Raw genomic sequence first — 20,533 nt, 5'->3', positions numbered from 1 at the left:
CAAAAGATGTGTTTAAGGTAACGGTAAACCACATTCATTTCCTCCCTTCCCATGAAATCCATGCAAGCGTTTACCATGAGTCAATGTTGAGATGATGACACTGACCATGCTGCAACTGGTACCTTGGTTAAAAGGAAACAGAATTTGAAAAGAAACCAGTTACACTATTTGTTAGGATGAGATTTTTTTTTACCGTGACCTGTCTGATTTGTACTATCATAAACTCTTTCAATTTAGAAAGAAACAGCAGATTCATATTATTAGAAGCTTTCTTGCTGATGTATAATGTACATTAAACTGATTTAATAGAGACACACACACCGTCTTGTCCCACACGGGGTCGCGGGGAGCCGGAGTCTAACCCGGCAACATAGGGCGCCAGGCCGGAGGGGGGGATGGGACACACTCAAGACGGGACGCCGGTCCTTCAAGGCACCCCAAGTGCGACTTGATCTCCAGACCCACCGGAGAGCAGAACCCGATCAAACCCGCTGCGCTGCCGCGCCACCGCGTTCCTCTCACGCAAATTGACAGAAGTTGTGTGCAAACATTAACAGTGGGATCAGGAGAAAAAAACCTGAAATACGAAGCGAACGAATAATCGGCTGTGTAGAGACGCGCGAGACAGAGGCGTTCGTGCAACGCCGGGAAAACATGCCATGGTCAAACACTGTGTGGTAGAAACGGTCGCTGTTGTGGAGCCGCGGTCAAGTACTTCTCCCAGACCTCCACCGACACCTGGGGCTCCCGGGACCTTCCTCCACCCCGCATGACCGCCTTCGACCGCTCCGCTCATTCTCGACGCTGCTTCCGTGGAGCGAAGCGCGTTGTTTGCGCGCTCCCGCGAGGCCGGTCCAAATGTCGGGATCGCGGATTCGCACCGGGGGCCGGTGTCTCTCTGCTTGAGTAGAGATCATGTTAGTAATTTCTTTTAACCATAACATTAAAAGAAGAATGAAGACAGATGGACTTCGGGAAACTGTGCAATGACTCAAATGAACCTAAATTAACTGTAATCTGCGCTTTGACAATAAAAAAGCAGACATTTCAGAAAAAAGACATTACACAAGGATAAAATTAAATGTTGATAAACTTTGTGTTGGCACATTCATTGAAACCGAAGATGTTTATTTTGTGCTGTAATATTTATTAAAAAGTGAAATCGAATCGTCGCTTCTTTCCGGGAAATGACTCGTTTGCAAAACTCGCAAAACAGGAAGGAAAAGTGATGAACATGAGCAGCTCAGGACCAAAAACTGGTGGTGTACAAAGTGCGTGAGTCGCTTTGGAAAACCGGACGAGTCTCCTAACTTTTATTGCCTTCTTTCTTTTGTTGTCAGAACGCCTGGAAATAAGGATTCCGCTAAGCCTAATGAGGTAAGTTTTACCAGTTTTGCTAAAAACAAGTGCTGTTAAATACAGTGGTGTCACTCTTTCTTGTTCACTTAACGGGTTACAATGTTGTCTGCAGCTGATTAGGTAATAAACACGTAATAGAGAGGTAATAAACAGGTAATAGACAGGGTCACCTGCGTCATACTTATAAAAGTTGATGAAAGGACGAGTTTTTCTAATTGTGGAGATTTCACAGACCAGGGGCGTCTTTTCCTCTTATTATACACATGATTATAGAAACAGAGTCCGGTAGCTTCCAGCAGTATTAATGCACTAATATATTCTGCCAGTATTAACCAGGAAGGTTATATTTTGTCTGACACACAAATGCTTATGAAAGAAAGATGAGTTTTATTGTAGCTTCACAGAACTGCACAGTAATATCTATATGATATCTATATTATATTATTACTATGTACTATATTATATCTATTGCTTGTTTGTACTGTGACTTTTTTTAAAAAATGTATTGAATGTTGATGTCTCAAAATGTTACTGCTGTTCTGTAATTTGTCATTAATTGAGTGTTTCAATATCTAGCAGACTGGAATAAAAATGTCCTTGACAACATCATCCTGTAAATGTGTCACCATCCTTCTCTTGCTATCAGGTAAAGTGTTTTATCTGTAACTCATTTTGCTGTGTAAAAATGTGGTAATTGTGTGTGCAATAAAATAGATACAGTGGTGCAGTAATATACATCATAATGTGTTTTCATAAGAACTGGAGAAAAACAACTCAGAATAGAGATTATAAGGCTTTAGAATTTAGTGATTTATCAATTTGCTACCATTTGCTCCACTCTTTTACACAGTATGTAATACACAGTCAGAATAAAATAACTTTTTTAATTTCTTTACATTTACATTTATAATTTTAAGAGATACTTTTCTCCAAAGTGAAATACATATCAGAGAACAACAAAAAGTGCATTACATCAACAGACAACATCAACAGAGATCTAAATGCAAGCACATATTTCTTGAGTCCAGTCAATTTCTCTCATACCACAGTATGAACTTTGATACATTACATGCGTAGCTGCACTTATTCGATGTAGAGAGAGATTCAGTAGTTCTGAGTGAGATGGGGAGGTCTTTCCATCATATCGGAGCCAGACCCACAAAGTCCAAAGTCCTTCACAGAATTGAACAGTTTTCCTCCAGAATATGCCTGTATTTGTCATGGACAGAACCAGCTCGCAGAAGCCAACTTGGCCTTCAACACCACAAGAGATGCCCTTCATAAGTTCCTCAGAAACTGCAGATTTTAACCACAGTTTTTTGTTACACCCACAATAAACTGTAACACTTCTTGAACGTTATTTTACTTTTAGTCTCACTTGTTATCAGACAGATGCTTTAGCCATGACATTTATAAAGAATTGTTAGCACACAGTGAAAATAGTGTGACAGTGGCGAGGAAGGCAAAACGCTTTATCATCTCACTCTCTATTGAACTTGCTAACTTAAGGATGCACTACTATGTTATGTGTTAAGTCCCAGAATTCTTTGAGATGGACAGAATATGTGCACAATGTGGCCACAGCAAGAACTGAACTAAGAGGGGACCCAGGGGAGACTGCTGAACTTACAGATTCAGATTTACTCAGTACATGAATAATTAACTAATACACACACACACACACACACACACACACACACACACATTTGCTGAAGCCACTTGTCCCAACAGGGGCACAGCAAGCCGGAGCCTAACCTGGCTAGGCAACACAGGGCATAAGAGTGGAGAATGAGGGGGCACACCCCAGACAGGACACCAGTCCATCGCAAGCGGGACTCAAACCCCCCAGAAAACAGGACCCTGTCAAACCCGCTGCGCCACCGTGCCACCCTTATTAAATAATAGTTATCACTATTTACTGAGTCATTCATTTTCACTAACTGATCAGGGTCACGGTGGTCCAAAGTATATCCTAGAATCACTCGGTGCAAGGCGCTGGGTTTACTCTGGACAGGATGCCAGTCCATCACAGGGTAGTCACACATGCACACACACTTACTCATGCATTCACACACTTTGGGCAATTCACTGTCGCCAGTTTGTACAGACTCTATGTCTTCAAAATGCAGGAGGAAACCCGCACAGAGGCAGGGAGAAAATGCAAGCTCCACATAAATTAAGCCAGGTTCGAATCTACACCTGAGCAGTACAGGCTCTGTCATGCAGCAGCGCCACTGTGCACCATCTGTTATTATCATTAATATTATTAATATTGTTGTTTCAAATAATATGAATCAAGATAAGAGGCACAGCTGGTTGTGTAGTGGTGTAGAACTGCTGCCTTTGGACCCAAAGGTCACAGGTTTGAATTTCACCTCTGGCTCTAGTACCTTTGAACAAGGTACTTACCCTAAATTGTTCCAGCAACAATTGCCCAGCTGTGCACAGTGGTAAATAATTGCAGGTATCTTAATGTTGTAAGCTGATTTAGAAGGAAGAATCAACTTAATGAATAAATGTAAATAAGAGAGCCTTACAGCAAAGCAATGGTAACATGGGTTTTTTAAGAATACTTCAAATACTAGTTTTTGTCACTAGCTGATAGTAGTGCTGTTTCTGCATGGCAGTAGCAGACATTTTCTCATTTATGCAGCAGAAAAAGTGAGAAACATGTCAGTTGGGCAAGAAGTTTTTAATGCATTTTTATCTTTTGCTTGACACACCACTTAGCACTAATTTTACACTAATGCCACCACAGTCACTCCAGTACAAGTATTGCAGAACTCACTGTTAATATGTGGTTCTGTTTTTTTATCATTTCCTGTTAGTGCTTTGGTATATATGTACCTTGTTTTATTTATAGTTTATAATTGTCTCATATATATTTTATTTCTGTGTCTTCCTGTGCAGTTTTGTCATATTTTCAATACCTGTCTGATTCTGTCTGAATGAAGCAGCACAGAGATTAAAATGTGACAAGAAGTGCAATTTCTTTCAGGTGTTCTGGGTGTTAAAGGTTGGAAAGTTACTTATGAAAAGCCACACATCTGTGCCTTGAAAGGATCATCAGTGACAATACCCTGCTCTTACCAGTATCCCCGTGGTCATAGAGTAAATGAAACATTTTGGATTAATAAACGAGAGACAAATAAAGATCCTGAGGACCTAAAACAGGACCAACATTATCACGATCGTGTGACATACCTAGGAGATAAGTCTGAAGACTGCACCTTCAGAATTGAAAATGTTGAAGAGCGTGATTCAGCAACATATTGGTTTAGGTTAGTTACACATGGAGAAAAATGGATCGGTGAGCCTGGAGTGACACTGTCAGTGACAGGTAATTCTAATTTCAAAAGTCAAAAATAATTAACAAATAAATGAACAAAGAATAGAAATTGAATTGTGTTTGTCTTAAATGAAGCTCTACAGGTGGAAAAGAGTCAACCATCTGCGACGTCCCAAGCGACACTGACCTGTAAAAACATCTGCTTTCCAAAAGTCCATAATGACTATGTTTGGTTTAGAGATGGGAAATATGTACTCAATCAGTATGACAATGTTTTAGTACCTGAAGAAAATGGAATGTATTCATGTGCTCTGAGAAGATCTGAGAATTTTCAGTCTGCACCAGTTAAGGTCTCTATGGAATGTAAGTCGTGATTACCAATTTTTACAAGAAAATAATGAAAAAAAGGACTGAAGCTATTGTTAAATAATGTACAAGGAATGGATATATTTTTCGACAGATACAATTATGAGCACAACAGTATCAGAAGATTAAGGTATAGTAACAATAAAATTACGTTGTTGAAATTGCATTCCTGTAGGCAGTATAGAAAAAGACTATAAATGTGCAGGATCCTGAAATGCCTAATTCAATGTGTGTTCTTTCTTTCATGAAGTTCACAAATTTACCATAGCTCATAAAAAGTGCAGATATCATGCATGTATTATTGCTAATTTTTATCGTTTATTTTAGATGTCCCAAAAGACACTTCAGTATGTGGCATCATTTGCAATTTGTATTATTTCAAGTGACCACCAAATCTGCCATTCTCTCTCCTAGATTCTCCAAAAAACACTTCAGTATCAGTCAGTCCCTCTGGAGAGATACTGGAGGGCAGTTCAGTGACTCTGACCTGCAACAACAAAGCCAACCCACCAGTGTACAGATATACCTGGTTTAAGAATGGAGCTGAAAATTCACAGAGTGGATCACAGAAGAATTATTACACCATCACTAATATCAGATCTGAAGACAGTGGAAAGTACCGTTGTGTCGCAAGAAATACGCATGGAACTGGAACTTCTGAATTGTATAGTGTAGATGTTCAGTGTAAGTGACAAAAGAGTTTTCTTATTTATTATTACTCAAAATGAATCGCATATGTGACACAGCACAGTTGGACAAAGCACCTATGCACCATTTTAATTTTTATGTTAAGTGCAAGAAATGACAGTAAGAATGAGAAAACCATACAGTGAGTAAATCACTATTCCTGAAACATTAGCTGTGGCTGTAAGTGGGATAAAAACAGCACTATCCTTGTAAATGAGCTTGATTCAAACCCACATTTGAAGGCACCTGTGAGGCACCAGTCCTTTCTGCTGCATCACCATGCGGCCGTGAGAAAACCACAATTAAACCAACATGCAGCAAGGAGTGGATTTTGAGTTCAAATATCAGTTTTATAATTTCTTCTTCATTCACATTTATGACAGATGTCAAAGATATATATTTTTAATGGTCCACTGGATTTTTCCTTTTCAGATTCCCCGAAGAACACTTTGGTATCAATCAGTCCCTCTGGAGACATATTGGAGGGCAGTTTAGTGACTCTGACCTGCAACAGCAAAGCCAACCCAGCAGTGGACACATACAGCTGGTTTAAGAATGGAGCTGAAATCTCACAGAGAGGATCAATGCAGGATTATGACATCACTAACATCACCTCTGAGGACAGCGGAGAGTACTATTGTGTCGCAACAAATACACGTGGAACTGGTACCTCTGGAGTATATACTGTAAATGTTCTGTGTAAGTGACAATATAGTCCTTTTAGTTATTATTACTCAAAATGAATAGTGTCTGTGGGACAGCATAGAATTGGACAAAGCACCTTTGCATGATTTCATTTTAATATTCAATGTAAGTCCAGGGGGTGCGGTGGCGCAGTGGGTTGGACCACGGTCCTGCTTTCCGGTGGGTCTGGGGTTCGAGTCCCGCTTGGGGTGCCTTGTGACGGACTGGCGTCCCGTCCTGGGTGTGTTCCCTCCCCCTCCGGCCTTACGCCCTGTGTTACCGGGTAGGCTCCGGTTCCCCGTGACCTCGTATGGGACAAGCGGTTCTGAAAATGTGTGTGTGTGTGTGTGTGTGTGTGTGTGTGTATTCAATGTAAGTGCAGAAAATGACAGTATGAAACCATCAAGTCAGTAAATCCCTACTCCTGAAACATTCACTGTAAGTGAGATTAAAACAGCTCTACTCCAGTTAATGTACTGTGATGAGAAATTTTAGCCTCTTGCCAGAATAAAGCAATGATGGACATGGCACTTATCGCATACGGTGTATTAATGTTCTGTTCTGTAATATGACAATCACAGCCGAAAATGTATAAATGGTGACGGTTTTCTGGAGTTTTCAAAAGTAAAAAAGGAAGGAAACATACTCACTGTTACATTTACATTTATTCATTTAGCAGACGCTTTTCTCCAAAGCGACATACATCTCTGCGAAAATACAATGTGTACATTACATTAGGAAAAAGAGACATAGCTGCCGACGTGATTCTTAAGTAAACCTAGTTTGTTTCTTTCCACTTGATGCACCGATGTTCTTCGCTCGAGCAGGTGCATCAAACGCAGGATAGATGAATCCTGATAACCTTCCTACAATTTTTTTTTAAGGTACATAAACATTTACATACAATACAGGAGTAGCATGTTAATGACCACTTGTCCCTGTCAGCATCATGGTGATCTAGAGCCTATCCCAGAGACACTGGCCACAATTCAGGGTACAGCCTAGATGAGACACCAGCCCAGCACAAGATGATCATGCACACAGTCATTCATAAACACAGTGTAATCAAGGCAGAGACACACATCTTCAAACCATGGAGGAAACACATAAGCACAGCGGAACATGTAGTTTCCACAGACTGAGCTGGGTTCAAATCCACAGTCAAAGGCAGCTATGAGGCACCAGTACTTTCCGCTGCACCACCATGCAGCCTTGAATATAGCAAGTACACACAGACACACACACACACAGAATCTTCTGAACCGCTTGGGCTCCGGTTCCCCGTGACCCCGTATGGGACGAGCGGTTCAGAGAATGTGTGTATGTAAAATTAACCAAATATAGCAAGTAGTGGATTTTAATTTCAAATATCAGTTTTATAACTTCAATTACATTTATGACAGATGTCAAAGATATATATTTTTAATGGTCCACTGGATTTTTCCTTTTCAGATTCCCCAAAGGACACTTTGGTATCAATCAGTCCCTCTGGAGACATAGTGGAGGGCAGTTTAGTGACTCTGACCTGCAACAGCAAAGCCAACCCACCTGTGGACACATATGCCTGGTTTAAGAATGGAGCTGAAATCTCACAGAGAGGATCACGGCAGAATTATAACATCAGTATCATCAGATCTGAAGACAGTGGAGAGTATCACTGTGAAGCAAGTAACAAAGTTGGAACTCAAAAGTCTAATACTGTAATATTCAACATTCATGGTATGTATATACATACATGTGCATGTGTGTGTTTCATGAAAGTGGAATAATAGGGTAACCTGGTGTGTGGTGGTTTTCAACACATGGGCAGAACAAATGAGAAATTAATGATTTTCTCACCAAAAAAAATGTTATTGTCAAAAAGAGAATCCTAACAAAATGTAAAGAGTATGCTCTTTAAGTTCAAAATAAAAGAGTCACTGAAGTGGTGGGGGGTGCGGCGGTGCAGTGGGTTTGGCTGGGTCCTGCTCTCTGGTGGGTCTGGGTTCTGAGTCCTGCTGAGGGTGCCTTCAATCGGACTGGCATCCCAACCCGGTTGTGTACCGCTCCCCCGCCTTGCGCCCTGCCTTGATGAGTTGGGCTCTGGTTTGCCGTGACCCCGCTTGGGACAAGCGTTTTCGGACTCTGTGTGTGTGTGTCACTGAAATGAACTAGCAGCAAAACCTAAGCCTATTTACCAATAATTATATCCTTCTTTCAGTTAGAGAAAGTTCTCTTGCTCTTCCCCCTAAAGGCATCAGACCAGCTGCCTTCAATGCCCATCTTGATTTTCCTTCAGTTGTTGGCAGCCTGTTGTCATTACCTTGAAGAGGTATTGGGTGGGTAGTGGGGAGCTGTCCATCAAGTTCATCCCCACACCTTTGTTCTGGCTCCACCTCTAGCTAGCTCACAAAATAGTGCAGTTCCTTTTCCTGCCTTCGAATATGTCACTTCACCACATCAACTCAGTAGTTTTGGTAGTCGTGTACTATAGCGTTTGATTCTTACTGGTCAATACCGAAAACACTCATTTGAAAACCAATTTATAAATCATTAAATGGAGACAGGGGAAGTACATGCCATACTATCTTTCCTGTGTTTACTGTCTATATTTGAGTAGCTCTGAAATGTAAACTTTCAAAAGCATTGAGCTGCTTTTTCCTCATATAGCACTATTAATTGTGTTATTGATGTAATAATTCAGATAGCAGGTTGTTGGTTCAAGTGTAACTTTGTAAATCTTGAAAATGAATTGTAAAACTGCAGGACAACAACTAATAAAGAGCTGTAGTGAAGATTTACCCATATCAGAAAATCATAATAGTACCACGTGTTTTTACCTCTTCACAGGGGAACAGAGAGCTGTCATTGGGCCAGCTGATGGGATCTCTGCCATGATGTGTCTTATGGCTGTTGTGTTTCTTGCTGATTAAAACCAATATGAAAACTGCAAGGTTACAGTTACTGTTTAGCTCTGGTGAGGATCTAATTGGATTAACTCAAAATTGGAAGTCGTACTAACACTTGTGGCTCGTCACAGGGAACCAGTCAGGGAACCGGTCGGTTGTCATGTGGACAGTTGGTGGAACGGCAGGCGCGCTGGTTCTTGCAGCTCTTATTGCTGTTGTGTGGAAGAGGTAAGAGTCTGAATAACTACTGTCACATGTTTTTACATATGCTGTATTCATTTATACAATTTATGATACTGCCAGATAAATTTATGCAGATTTTAAGTCAAAATTATAACAATCTAAGTTGTTAGTTTATTTCTACGTGATTGATATAACAGAAAAGAATGCAAAATTTGCACAGATGCATGATTTGGTCCTGATTTTGTGTAAGCTCTCCAATAGCTTGAGGGAAATTATAAAATCTCATAAAACATAAGCACTGAAAGTGACTGCAAATGGAATGCTCGCAATTCTCTCTTCTCTTCTCCATAAAGTTGCTACCTTAAGGTTATGCCATATTTCCTGCCACCCCAAAAGAGGTCATTATAAAACCTATGACTTCAGTGTACTTGCTTGCTTACTGAGATGACCACACTCGCACATCACCCAGCAGAACCTGGTTGTAATTAGAGCAAGCAGGTATAAAGAGCACCACTCTACCACTGCCTGGTTGCGGAATCTCACTTGAGACAACCGTCCCCTTTGCGCTCTTCAACCTACCTCGTCCCATGTCCTGCTCTTTTTCGCTCCCTAGCCCAGCTTCACGTCTCCCTGGTAATGCCTGCTTGCTTTGTCCATTGACTGCTACGTTAGTGACTCGCTCTATGCCTGTTTGCCAGTTGACCGACTATTCGCCTGTCACCAACCATGAGAATCAGCCTAGTCCTTTGGTTTTGAATAATTCCTGCACTTGGGTCCAGCCTCTTCAGTGTCCTCTGCTCGCAATGACACTTGCTTTAAAAAGCAGCATTCCTGCCACCCCAAAAGAGTTCAATATAAAACCTATGATTTAAGTGTACTTGCTTGGTCAGTTAAAAAGCAGCACTGCAGCTATTGCATAAGTCTAGTGAGGGTTTTGGGCAGCACGGCGAGTCGAGCTGCTGCCTCACAGCGCCTGGGTGGTGCAAGAGAACGTGGGTTCAATCCTCACCCAGTCACTGTGGAGTTTGCATGTTCTCCTCATGTCTGCCTGGGTTTCCTCCCACAGTCCAAAGACATGCTGTTAAGCTTCCCCACAGTGTGTGAGTAATACAGAGAGAGTGTATTCCACTTATGTGTGGATGAGGGACCCATTGTCAGTGGTGGGTCTAGCAGTGTGAATCACCTTGGTGAATAGGGTGTGTGGGCTAGTAATGCTACATAGTATCCATTGTAAGTTGCTTTGGAGAAAAGTGTCTGCTAAGTGAATAAATGTAAATTTACCCAAATACAAACTAACGATATGATAATACGGTATCTTCTTACGGTATCTCCCACAAAATGGCATGGTTGTTTCTTGAAGGAAGCAATTCTGCAGGTGTGTCAAAGTCAAACAGGGATGGGAGACAGGAGGTAGGGTTTTGGACCCAAGTGCGGGTACGTTTATTTTGGTGCAGTCACAGGATGAGACAGAGATCGGAGGTTAGGGACAGGCACGGGTCTTCCAAGGCGTGGACGTCGATTTTGCAGGGCGAATCAGATCTCAGTAACCGGGTGAGCAAGCAGGGGTCAGAAGCCAGGAGAGTCAGGAACACTGAACAGGAATAGGGAACTGGGAGTAGACCGCTGAATCACAAGCCAAGCAGGTCAGTGTTGTAAGGTTCCACAACCCTGTGTTGTGACAGCGCTCCCTTTACACCTGGTCATGCTGATCGGCAGCACGTGCAGTCGCTTGGCTTTGCTGACGGGGGTGTGGAAATATGTGAAATATGTGAGTATTGCGGAAAATATGGCCAAAGCAATGAGAAAAACTCATATTACAAGTAAATCACGAAGTCACGTTTGAGGTTATGAGAAATTACAAGAAAATGTTATATTGTGCAAGACCTTGTTTATATCTTTTCACAAAATGGTCACAAAATTCACAAGGATAACTACTGTGATACAATTTAGAGAAAGGTGTGATATGTTCCACTTGAGTTTTTCTTGTTCATAGAGCAAGAGAATTTTGTTACGTTTGTCTTCACATCAGCTGTTTCCCATCTTTCATAGCTGAAGCACTTTTTTTAAACTCAGTGAAAAACTTTTATTAGCATCTCTTAATGTCTGGGTTCTCACCAGGGACGGACTGGGAGTGAAAAACGGCCCAGGATTTTCCCCCAAATAGGCCCCACCACAACTACAAACAGCCGCTACTATCTCACAATATTACAGGAGTCGATGTATCGCATTTATGGCAAATAACATCACACAACCCATGGTGATTGAAATAAATTTATTATAACTAAAATACTTGAAATCTACATAAAAAGAGCAGAACGCAAAAATGTATAATATGACATATAATGATAAACATAAACCTAGAATCTAGAAACAACAGAACTATTCTACAATTTGAGTATTCATATGTGTGTGTGTGTGTGTGTGTGTGTGTGTGTGTGTGTGCATGTGTGTGTGTCATCGACACTATGCTTATCGCTCCTGCAACTACCTTCACCCTGAATAAGCAAATGAATACGGATCAGTTGATTTCAGATAAGTCTCAGTATAACATCTGTCACTTAATATTAAACCAATCCTAAATTACTTTTAAATTATTTATATATTCTGATATATTCTTATAACACTTTGAATGTTATGGAAAGCAAACACATTATTTTAGGTTTATTTTCAGACAAAATGGTTGTCTGCATGATGTTATCTCAGTCCTGGGGAGAATTATAGCTTATGTTTTGCTATAATTTCAGCTGTAGATAACGTGAGAACACCTGATTGTGCAAACTGACACGTAGCACCATTAGAACTGTTAAATTCTGTTTGTTTTAATGTGAGTTCGTGACCAGTTCGTGGGCAATTTAAAACGGGATGAATGGGTGTGAATTTGGATATTGGCTGGGTTAGCCTACATGCCACGATCAAAATAATATCGTTTTGGCGTCTACTGTTGCCACGCAACGACAAAAGTCATGCTGCAGCCAAGCTGAGTGAGAGTGACCATGTGTGCACAAATTATTTGCAAACTCGCTCATTCTCATGTTACATGTTAATCGGAGCAATCGCCTTAGGCTACTTCATTTACTCTATTTTCTAACTCACTCGCAATGTTGTAACCCGTTGTAGAATCGCTGCTGTCTCGTTATGAATGAATGGAATTATTCACGTCAGACAATGCGGAGTGATAAATAGCAGTGAACGTTCGGACTAGGGATGTCCTGGGATTTTACTACAGCGCTGTTCATAGGCTACATGCTCTATAGTGAGAGAGGCGGGCAAAGGTAACCTGATGTAACCGTCCTGACAGGCGACTCACCAGAACCATTGGTTCAGGAGCAACTGCTGCTGTCTCTTGCTCATCAGGCTCAAGATTAGGGCTACTGCTGCCTGCAGTTGCACTGCTGCTGGCAACACTATTGCCAAACATCTCTGTTATTTTTTTGCATTTTGTAGCGTCGGTCTCGAAGGACTTTGCTTTTTTTTCTTTTAGCTTCTCCCAACCGCCTTTATCTTTACGTTTTTTGCTTGCCATCACGAGCCCACTCTCCTTTGCGTCAGTTTCGGTTTATTATAAGCAAAAAAAGATTGCATTAGCGTCCCCTTTTGTCGGCTGTCAACGTCACTTAATCTGACACTTTTTCTTTGATGATGAACCAGCCAGGCCGACGGCCGTCGGACGGACGGCCGTTCTGGACTTCTCCAGAAAGTCCAGATGGCCAGTCCGCCCCTGGTTCTCACACAGGATGGTTAACAACATCTACTGGGTTATTTATTTGATTTAATAAAAACAATTTTGAAAAAAAAATGTTATTAGTTCAAGTGTTGGTTTCTGTGTTGCAGATCAGCAACAAATGGATCAGAAGGACAGAAAGATGATGTAAGTCAAGTAAGGGTTTTAATAAAACTTTATTCATTGTTTACAGTCATACATACTTGCAGAGTTAGTTATTTTCTTAAAAATTCCAGATGAGCAGACTTTTTCTGTCATTTACAAAATAATTTAAAGCACACATCATTAAAATACTATTCTATGTATTCTATTTTCTCTGTCATCAGGGTGTCTATTCTGACCCCGTCAATGACACCTACACAAGTCTAGATATGAAGACTCTGGATTCTGATTATGACACTCTTAAGGTGAGTCTTTTTCACACACTGCCCTGTAGGTTACATTTACAAACTGATGACTGGCACCGTGATAGTTTCCTGATGCTACAACTTCCTGTTTGATGACAAAGAAATGTACAATATAAATATAACAGTGACCACAAAATATTGTAGTTCCTTGAACAATCAATCTGTTTTCAGAAAAATAATAAAAAAAGCAAAGCTTCCTTGAATCTAATAATGATTTTAGTGTCAGGTTTAAAGACTTGCTCAAAGGGTTCATATGTAGCTCTAGATATCAAGGTTTATTTGCATAAGGTTTAAATAAGTTGTTTTGCACCTCGTTAACACTTTTACATTTTGTTTGTCTTACAGACTGTAAGAGGTACGGCCAGTAAAACAAACCCAGAAAAATGACATGTAGAATGGACTCTGTTCTCAGCAATTACTGTGCTGACTGGACTCAGGAAGAAGAGCATGTGCTGTTTATGGCTTTGATATATGACTTATTCATGTGTTGCTTGACTCTCACTTTTATCCAAAGTGGTTTACAATGCTTAACCTACATGTCCTTGAGGTAATGTGTGAGCTGAGGGACAATGGCACCGTAAAACACGAGCTGGAATCTTTTGTGGTCCCAAATTAGTATAATCCTTGTTTGTTGCTTCTAATAGTGTTGAGTCCCTTTGAGAATAAGTAGTGGCTTCTTTGCTTTATAAATGAATGTGTGTTGTCTTATGAAAGATTTGGTGATTTTGAAAAGAGGGTCCAGGACACTCTATTCCATTTACACCTTACCTTCTCTTCTCCTCCTCTTATAATTGATTAAAGGAAACATGGGTGCACAAGATGGTCCTGTGTTTTATTGTAATTTCACAGCTATCGCTCTATGAAAAGTTTTAAACATCTGCATCTCTCATTATTCAATAATCAAGCTTCATATTTACTCAAAGATTTTACCTAATTCCAGTCATCACAAGATGTTTACAAAAACATTTCAAAATGTCGAAAGTCAGGTGTTTTATTAATACAATCGAGATTCAGCACTACGTATAGTACTGCCAGCAATAAGAAATCACAAAATGCTTCCACGAACCCCATCAAAGAGGACAGATGTTTATGCCTAGAGAGGCCCATGTTCACCTCTTGGCTGGGGCTCATGAACCAATCAGGTTTAAGGCTAAAGATAAAACACTTTCAACAAAATGTAAGAATGAGAAGATACAGTATCAGCCCCCCAAAAACATACATGCAGGAATGATTTCAGGCTGGTTATTGAGTCGATACCAGGTGCATTTAGGCACCACTGCCCACAAAGATAAGCAAGATGCAAGACTAATTAAACAGAAGGAAATTAAGGATCTCCCAAAGGAAATGTTTTGCTAAGCTGACAAGGAGTTTCACCAAAGATGAACTTTCCGAAGCCTTCAACATACTCAGGAATGAAACTTCATATTGGCTCAAAGAATTTATCTTATTCCAGCACATCATCAAAGGATATTTACAAAATGTTTCATTCATAAAAGGGGGGCGTGGTGGCGCAGTGGATTGGACTGGGTCCTGCTCTCCAGTAGGTCTGGGGTTCGAGTCCTGCCTGGGGTGCCTTGCGACGGACTGGCATCCCGTCCTGGGTGTGTTCCCTTCCCCCTCTGCTTACGCCCTGTGTTGCCGGGTTAGGCTCCGGCTTCCCGTGACTCCGCTTGGGACAAGCGGTTTCAGATACTGTGGGTGTTGCACTCATACATTTATTCTGGGAATGTGGTTACTGGAACGGTATTTACACTATGTGAATAATAAAGTCTTTTAATCAGAAAAACTAAGATTGGCAGTTGACTGTGATGGCCTACATGGATCCTTCCTCCAGAAATGTGTTTTACTCCAGTGTCTAACTTTCTTCCTAGAAAAGTCAACATTTAACTTGACTGTTTCAAATAAATTCTAATTCAAATTAAGTCTGGAAGATATTGCCACGCCCACACCACCAAGCCAATGCAGAACACCTGGGGCATGGCCCAGACTGATGCATATAAGACAGCGTCAGAGCAGGGACTGATGTGGAACCTTGTTCAGTCTTGCTACTCGTGACCTGCTAGTGCTCTGCTCCCTCCTGATTCATTTATCCTGCTTCAGTCCCTTCTTCCTAGTCCTAGTGCCTCCCTATGATTTTTGACCTTCTGCTTGTGTACCGACCTTGTCTTTTGGATTACCCCTTCAACGACGTTTGCACCTTGGAGACCTTTTGCCTGTTCTGCGACGTCGCCTCTTGGATTTCCTGGAATAAAGCACTTATTCTGCCAGGGCATCAAGAACTAATTTGCAAATTACATTTGAATGCTGACATACTTATAGGCACGTAGGCTAAAATCCTTAGATGTGGATGATATTTTCTTCCTCATTTTGCATGCTTGCTCTCAGAGGCAATAAAATCAAAACTGTAAGCTTTGGTGCTTGAAGTGATTATTGATGAATGAGAGCCAAACTGACTTATGACACTTTTGTAATGGGTTTATGAACATTCCAAAAAGGTAAGTTCATTCACTCATTCATTTTAATTGTTTGTTCTGGTCCGGGCTGAAGCTGTCTGGGGCACAGTTACATAATGGAATGAAGAATTGTTCATTTCTGGATGTCTTCCATGCAATACACCATTGCAAGTTCCAGGATTTGGGAGTCAGAGTAAGCTCAAGCTTTTAAAGTTTCTTCAGCCATCCATGCTAGTGTCTTTCATGATCATCCGAGCTGGTGTACTTTCAAACTGCATTATAGCATCAGTGATTTGTCTTTTAGTCAATGGTTAACACACTATCATATCTATGCTTATCTATTATTACATTTTCTGAGCGACATCATTCTCAGGAGGTTTGAATATTCTGACAGGGGATTACATATTTGTGTATGCATTGCATTATCAAAATCACATGCAATATTTTTCCTGAACTAGCGTACACAGTCAAGAAAAGTCTTTGCATTTGAGGAGGATCACCAGCTCAAGTGAGCGGAAACCATGCTGATCTTCTTTCACTCTTAATTGCACTGATCTGGTGAGTTACAGCTGTTTGCTTCTCATATTACTCTCATGGACAACAGTATTAATTAGACTTCTGACTTAATATTAAGCCAACATGGCCCCTCACAGCATCTGGGCTGTGACGGCTGGAATCCAGCTCAGTCAGTGTAAAGTATACATGTTCTCCCTGTGTCTGTGTGAGTTTCCTTTGGGTGCTCTGGTTTTCTCCCACAGTCCAAAGCCCTGTATTTTAGTACAGTTGAATTTGAGGCACTAAATTGCTTGTACCGTGTGATTATGTATGTGTGGCTACTGTTCAATGGACTGGAATTTCATCCTGTTCAACGGACTGGAGTTTCGTCCAAGGTGTAACCCCCCAGCTTTCTGCCCAATTAATATTGTCATTCTGGGAGAGGCATTAACATACATATGCAGAACATATGCAGATCATCTATAAGACTAACTGGTCTGGGGCTATACAGGGAAGTTTTTGCCCACATAAATTATTCACGTGTTATCTTGCCCTATTATGTCAGAAGACTGAATTTTTCAGAGATTTAGGGCAGGGGGGAAAAGGCAGGAGACATAAGGTGAAGGGTTGAAAAACACTTGCAAACATAGAGGGGACAGTTGTTTCTGAGAGATTTCGCAACCTGTGAGTGGTGGTATGGCTGCGTTATACTCTGCCTCATTGATTCCTTCCAGGTGTGTGTGGTTGGGGTGCGGTCGAGGGCGTGACACTCAGTCTGTGTGGAGTTTGTATGTTCTCCCCATATCTTTATGGGTTTCCTCTGGGTGCTCTGGTTCCTTCACACAGTTCAAAGACATGCAGGTCAAGTGGATTGGTGACTCTAAATTGTCTGTAGCATGTAACTGCATCAGTAAGCGTGTGCATGAGTGCCCAGCCTGCGATGGACTGAAATCCGGTCCAGGGTTTAGCCCCCTCAGCCTTGAGACCAGTGTTTCCAGGATAGGCTGCAACTCTTATTAGGACAGGGTGTTATTGAATATGGAAGGCTGGATCCCAAATATAATAATATAATAATATAACATTATACAGTCTGCTATTATATATTATCATGTGTAAATATATACAGCACATACACATATTTGTATACATATGTATATGCCATGCGGGGGCGCGGGGGCGCGGTGGCGCAGTGGGTTGGACCAGGTCCTGCTCTCTGGTGGGTCTAGGGTTCGAGTCCCGCTTGGGGTGCCTTGCGACAGACTGGCGTCCCGTCCTGGGTGCGTCCCTTCCCCCTCCGGCCTTGCGCCTTGTGTTGCAGGGTAGGCTCCGGCTCCCCGCGACCCCGTATGGGACACGCAGTTCTGAAAATGTGTGTGTGTGTGTGTGTGTGTGTGTGTGTGTGTGTGTGTGTGCCATATACTATAGATTTCCTATAGCTATATATTGTTTTCCAAAACTGCTGAGTGAGTAGTTCCTAACTTTTGTTGGTGATTAAAAGGTATTTAGTGAAATTTATCACCATATTTGCAGCTTTATAAGAAAAAAAAATTACCAAAACATGAAAAACAAAACTGCACACACACACACACACACCACTTGTCCCATACGGGGTTGTGGGGAGCTGGAGCCTAACCCGGCAACACAGGGCAGAAGGGTGGAGGGAGAGGGGACACACCCAGGACAGGACACCAGTCTGTTGCAAGGCACCCCAAGCAGGACTCAAACCCCAGACCCACCAGGGAGCAGGACCCGGTCAAACCCACTGCACCACCATGCCCCCCTCACAAGGAGCTAGCGCACTTCATTTACCTCTGCAAGTGTTATAAATGTACACTCCACATCAGTGTGCCGTCTCTCTTTTACACACACACTGTCTGAAACCGCTTGTCCCAGGCGGGGTCGCGGCAAACAGCAGACTAACCTGGTAACAAAGGGCCCAAGACCAAGGGGGGAAGGGAGAACCCCCCCGGACAGGACGCCTGTTCGCCGCAAGGCACCCCAAACAGGACTCGAACCCCATACCTACCATACCCCAGGATCCAGCCAAGCCCCCCCCCCCCCGTTTACTTATGATGTTATTTCAGACGATCATGTAATGATAATGAAAAAGCATTATCACTGTGATCATCATCATGAAATAATGAAAAATTAAAGAAAAATACTGAATTATGTAATAAAAACAGAAGCCACTTGCTGCTTGAAGAAGATGGTGAACAAAGAGGCAAAGAGATAAAAATAGGAGTCATCTGTCATGGTGTGGTGGTGAGGAGCGTGATTTGTTTTCCCACATTTAATAGAATGTTTATATAATGCAGAGGACAGCCACTGTGCATAAACTTCAGAAGACATTGTTCACTTTGATGGGAATCTCTCCAAAAAAATGAAGAAGAATTATGAAATTGCACAATCAGCTACAGTTAATTTCCATAAACTGGACACCAAGCGCCATGTTTTGAAAGCCTTACATGATACAGTTCTTAGCTCAGGTATTGTCTGAAGAAACAAACCAATTGCGCAGGATTTTATCCTTTGCTTCTCTCCTTTGCAGGTCTCTGGTAGTTGGTCTCCAACATGACAAATCGTGCGGTCATACTATCTGTATACATTGTCACCTTCCTGATTGGCCTGCCAACCAACATCTTGTCACTGTGCGCATTCTCCATCAAAGTACACAGCAAGCCCATGTCCACCGATATCCTACTGCTCAACCTCACTGTGTCAGACCTCCTCTTTCTCATTGTCTTACCGCTAAAGATGCATGAGGCAGCTTCAGAAATGAAGTGGCTGTTCCCCTACTTCCTGTGCCCCATCACCTCCTTCTTCTTCTTTTCGACCATCTACACCAGCTCTCTTTTGCTCATGGCTGTCAGCGTGGACCGCTACCTGGGTGTGGCTTTCCCTGTCCGCTATAGGCTGATGCAGAAACCACTGTATGGTGGGATAGCCAGTGTGATCATTTGGGTTGTCAGCTCAGGTCACTGTAGTATTGTTTTCATCACAGAGCACCTTCTCTCACGGAACACCACCTTGAACACTGAAATCTGTTACGATAACTTCTCTGGAGAGCAGCTGAACATCTTGCTCCCTGTCCGGCTTGAATCCTTTTTTGTCATTTTCCTGGCCCCTCTCTTAATCTGCACCTTCTGTTATTTGAGCTGTATTCGAATCCTCTACTCTCAGCCAAGGATCTGCCAGAAGAAGAAGAAGGCCATAGGCATGGCCCTGGGCACCCTGCTGGTGTTTGTCATCTGCTTTCTACCATACAATATCTCCCATGTCATTGGCTTCCTGGAGGGGAAGAGCCCAGACTGGAGGTCCTACACTCTACTGCTCAGCACCTTCAACACCTGCCTGGACCCAATCATCTTCTACTTTTCTTCTTCCACCTTCCAGAACATGGTCAAATATCTCCCTTTCAAGGTCCTTGGACTGCGTAAAAGCATACTGAGGTCTGAAAGACAATCAAAGGCAACACCAGAAACTGGAAATGGATATGATCCCTGAATTTCCAAGTGTTTGTCAGAATATTTTTTTTTAAATTTACTTTTATAATAAAAGTGATGGCCAGTTAAAAATGTGATACATGTTTGTAACATTTTTGATGGGGCATCACTTTTATTATAAAATTCAAATGTGTTGTAATTTCAGGTTGTAACACAACTAATTGTTGTATTCTTGGATGTGAATAGTTTATATATGCAGTGTGTTCAAGACCTCTACAGACAACTTTTTTTTCAATAGGTGTACGTGCAGTTTCTCAATTTTCAGCTGCTCTGTCTCTTCAATGGTTGTGTTTTCAGTGAATGTCAGAATCTCATTCCTGAGAATCTTTGACCTTAGACAGCTTGCACAGCTGGTGTTATTGTGGTTAGAGCGACTGCCTTTGGACCCAATGGTTGCAGATCTGATACCCACTACCAGCTGTACTACCCTTGTGCAAGGCATGTACACTAAATTGCTCTAATAAAGTTGCCTAGCTGTATAAATAGGTAAATAATTAT

General features: G+C 41.7%; 2 protein-coding genes and 1 long non-coding RNA gene across 3 annotated transcripts; all 3 read left to right on the top strand.

The window, feature by feature from the left end:
- The first annotated feature begins 1,231 nt into the window (after positions 1 to 1,231).
- On the top strand, positions 1,232 to 5,000 carry LOC114912554 (uncharacterized). Its single transcript, XR_003798316.1, has 4 exons — positions 1,232 to 1,377; positions 1,936 to 2,005; positions 4,358 to 4,699; positions 4,784 to 5,000. It is a non-coding gene; the product is annotated as an uncharacterized LOC114912554 (long non-coding RNA).
- Positions 5,001 to 5,004: 4 nt separating this feature from the next.
- Positions 5,005 to 14,391, top strand: LOC114912583 (B-cell receptor CD22-like). The gene is made up of 8 exons (XM_029260110.1): positions 5,005 to 5,011; positions 5,429 to 5,698; positions 6,134 to 6,400; positions 7,838 to 8,104; positions 9,405 to 9,501; positions 13,288 to 13,324; positions 13,504 to 13,584; positions 13,930 to 14,391. Exons 1-8 carry the CDS (start codon positions 5,005 to 5,007, stop codon positions 13,969 to 13,971), a joined length of 1,068 nt encoding a protein of 355 aa, XP_029115943.1. The 3' UTR covers positions 13,972 to 14,391.
- Positions 14,392 to 19,097: 4,706 nt separating this feature from the next.
- LOC114912582 (free fatty acid receptor 3-like) lies at positions 19,098 to 20,036 on the top strand. The gene has a single exon (XM_029260109.1). It carries the CDS (start codon positions 19,104 to 19,106, stop codon positions 20,034 to 20,036), a length of 933 nt encoding a protein of 310 aa, XP_029115942.1. The 5' UTR covers positions 19,098 to 19,103.
- Positions 20,037 to 20,533: the final 497 nt, after the last annotated feature.

Source organism: Scleropages formosus, chromosome 18, assembly GCF_900964775.1.
Source record: "Scleropages formosus chromosome 18, fSclFor1.1, whole genome shotgun sequence".
In the NCBI taxonomy this organism is placed as follows: domain Eukaryota; kingdom Metazoa; phylum Chordata; class Actinopteri; order Osteoglossiformes; family Osteoglossidae; genus Scleropages; species Scleropages formosus.
Note: the sequence above shows the minus strand (reverse complement) of the source record. Positions and strands in the feature narration are given on the sequence as shown.

What these genes read in the sequence shown, in the direction of transcription:
- LOC114912582 (XM_029260109.1), top strand. Translation starts at nt 19,104, where the DNA reads ATGACAAATCGTGCGGTCATACTATCTGTATACATTGTCACCTTCCTG.
- LOC114912583 (XM_029260110.1), top strand. An exon ending in ATATACTGTAAATGTTCTGT is followed by an intron (nt 6,401 to 7,837) that starts GTAAGTGACAAT and finishes TTTCCTTTTCAG; the next exon opens with ATTCCCCAAAGGACACTTTG. An exon ending in ATTGCTGTTGTGTGGAAGAG is followed by an intron (nt 9,502 to 13,287) that starts GTAAGAGTCTGA and finishes TCTGTGTTGCAG; the next exon opens with ATCAGCAACAAATGGATCAG.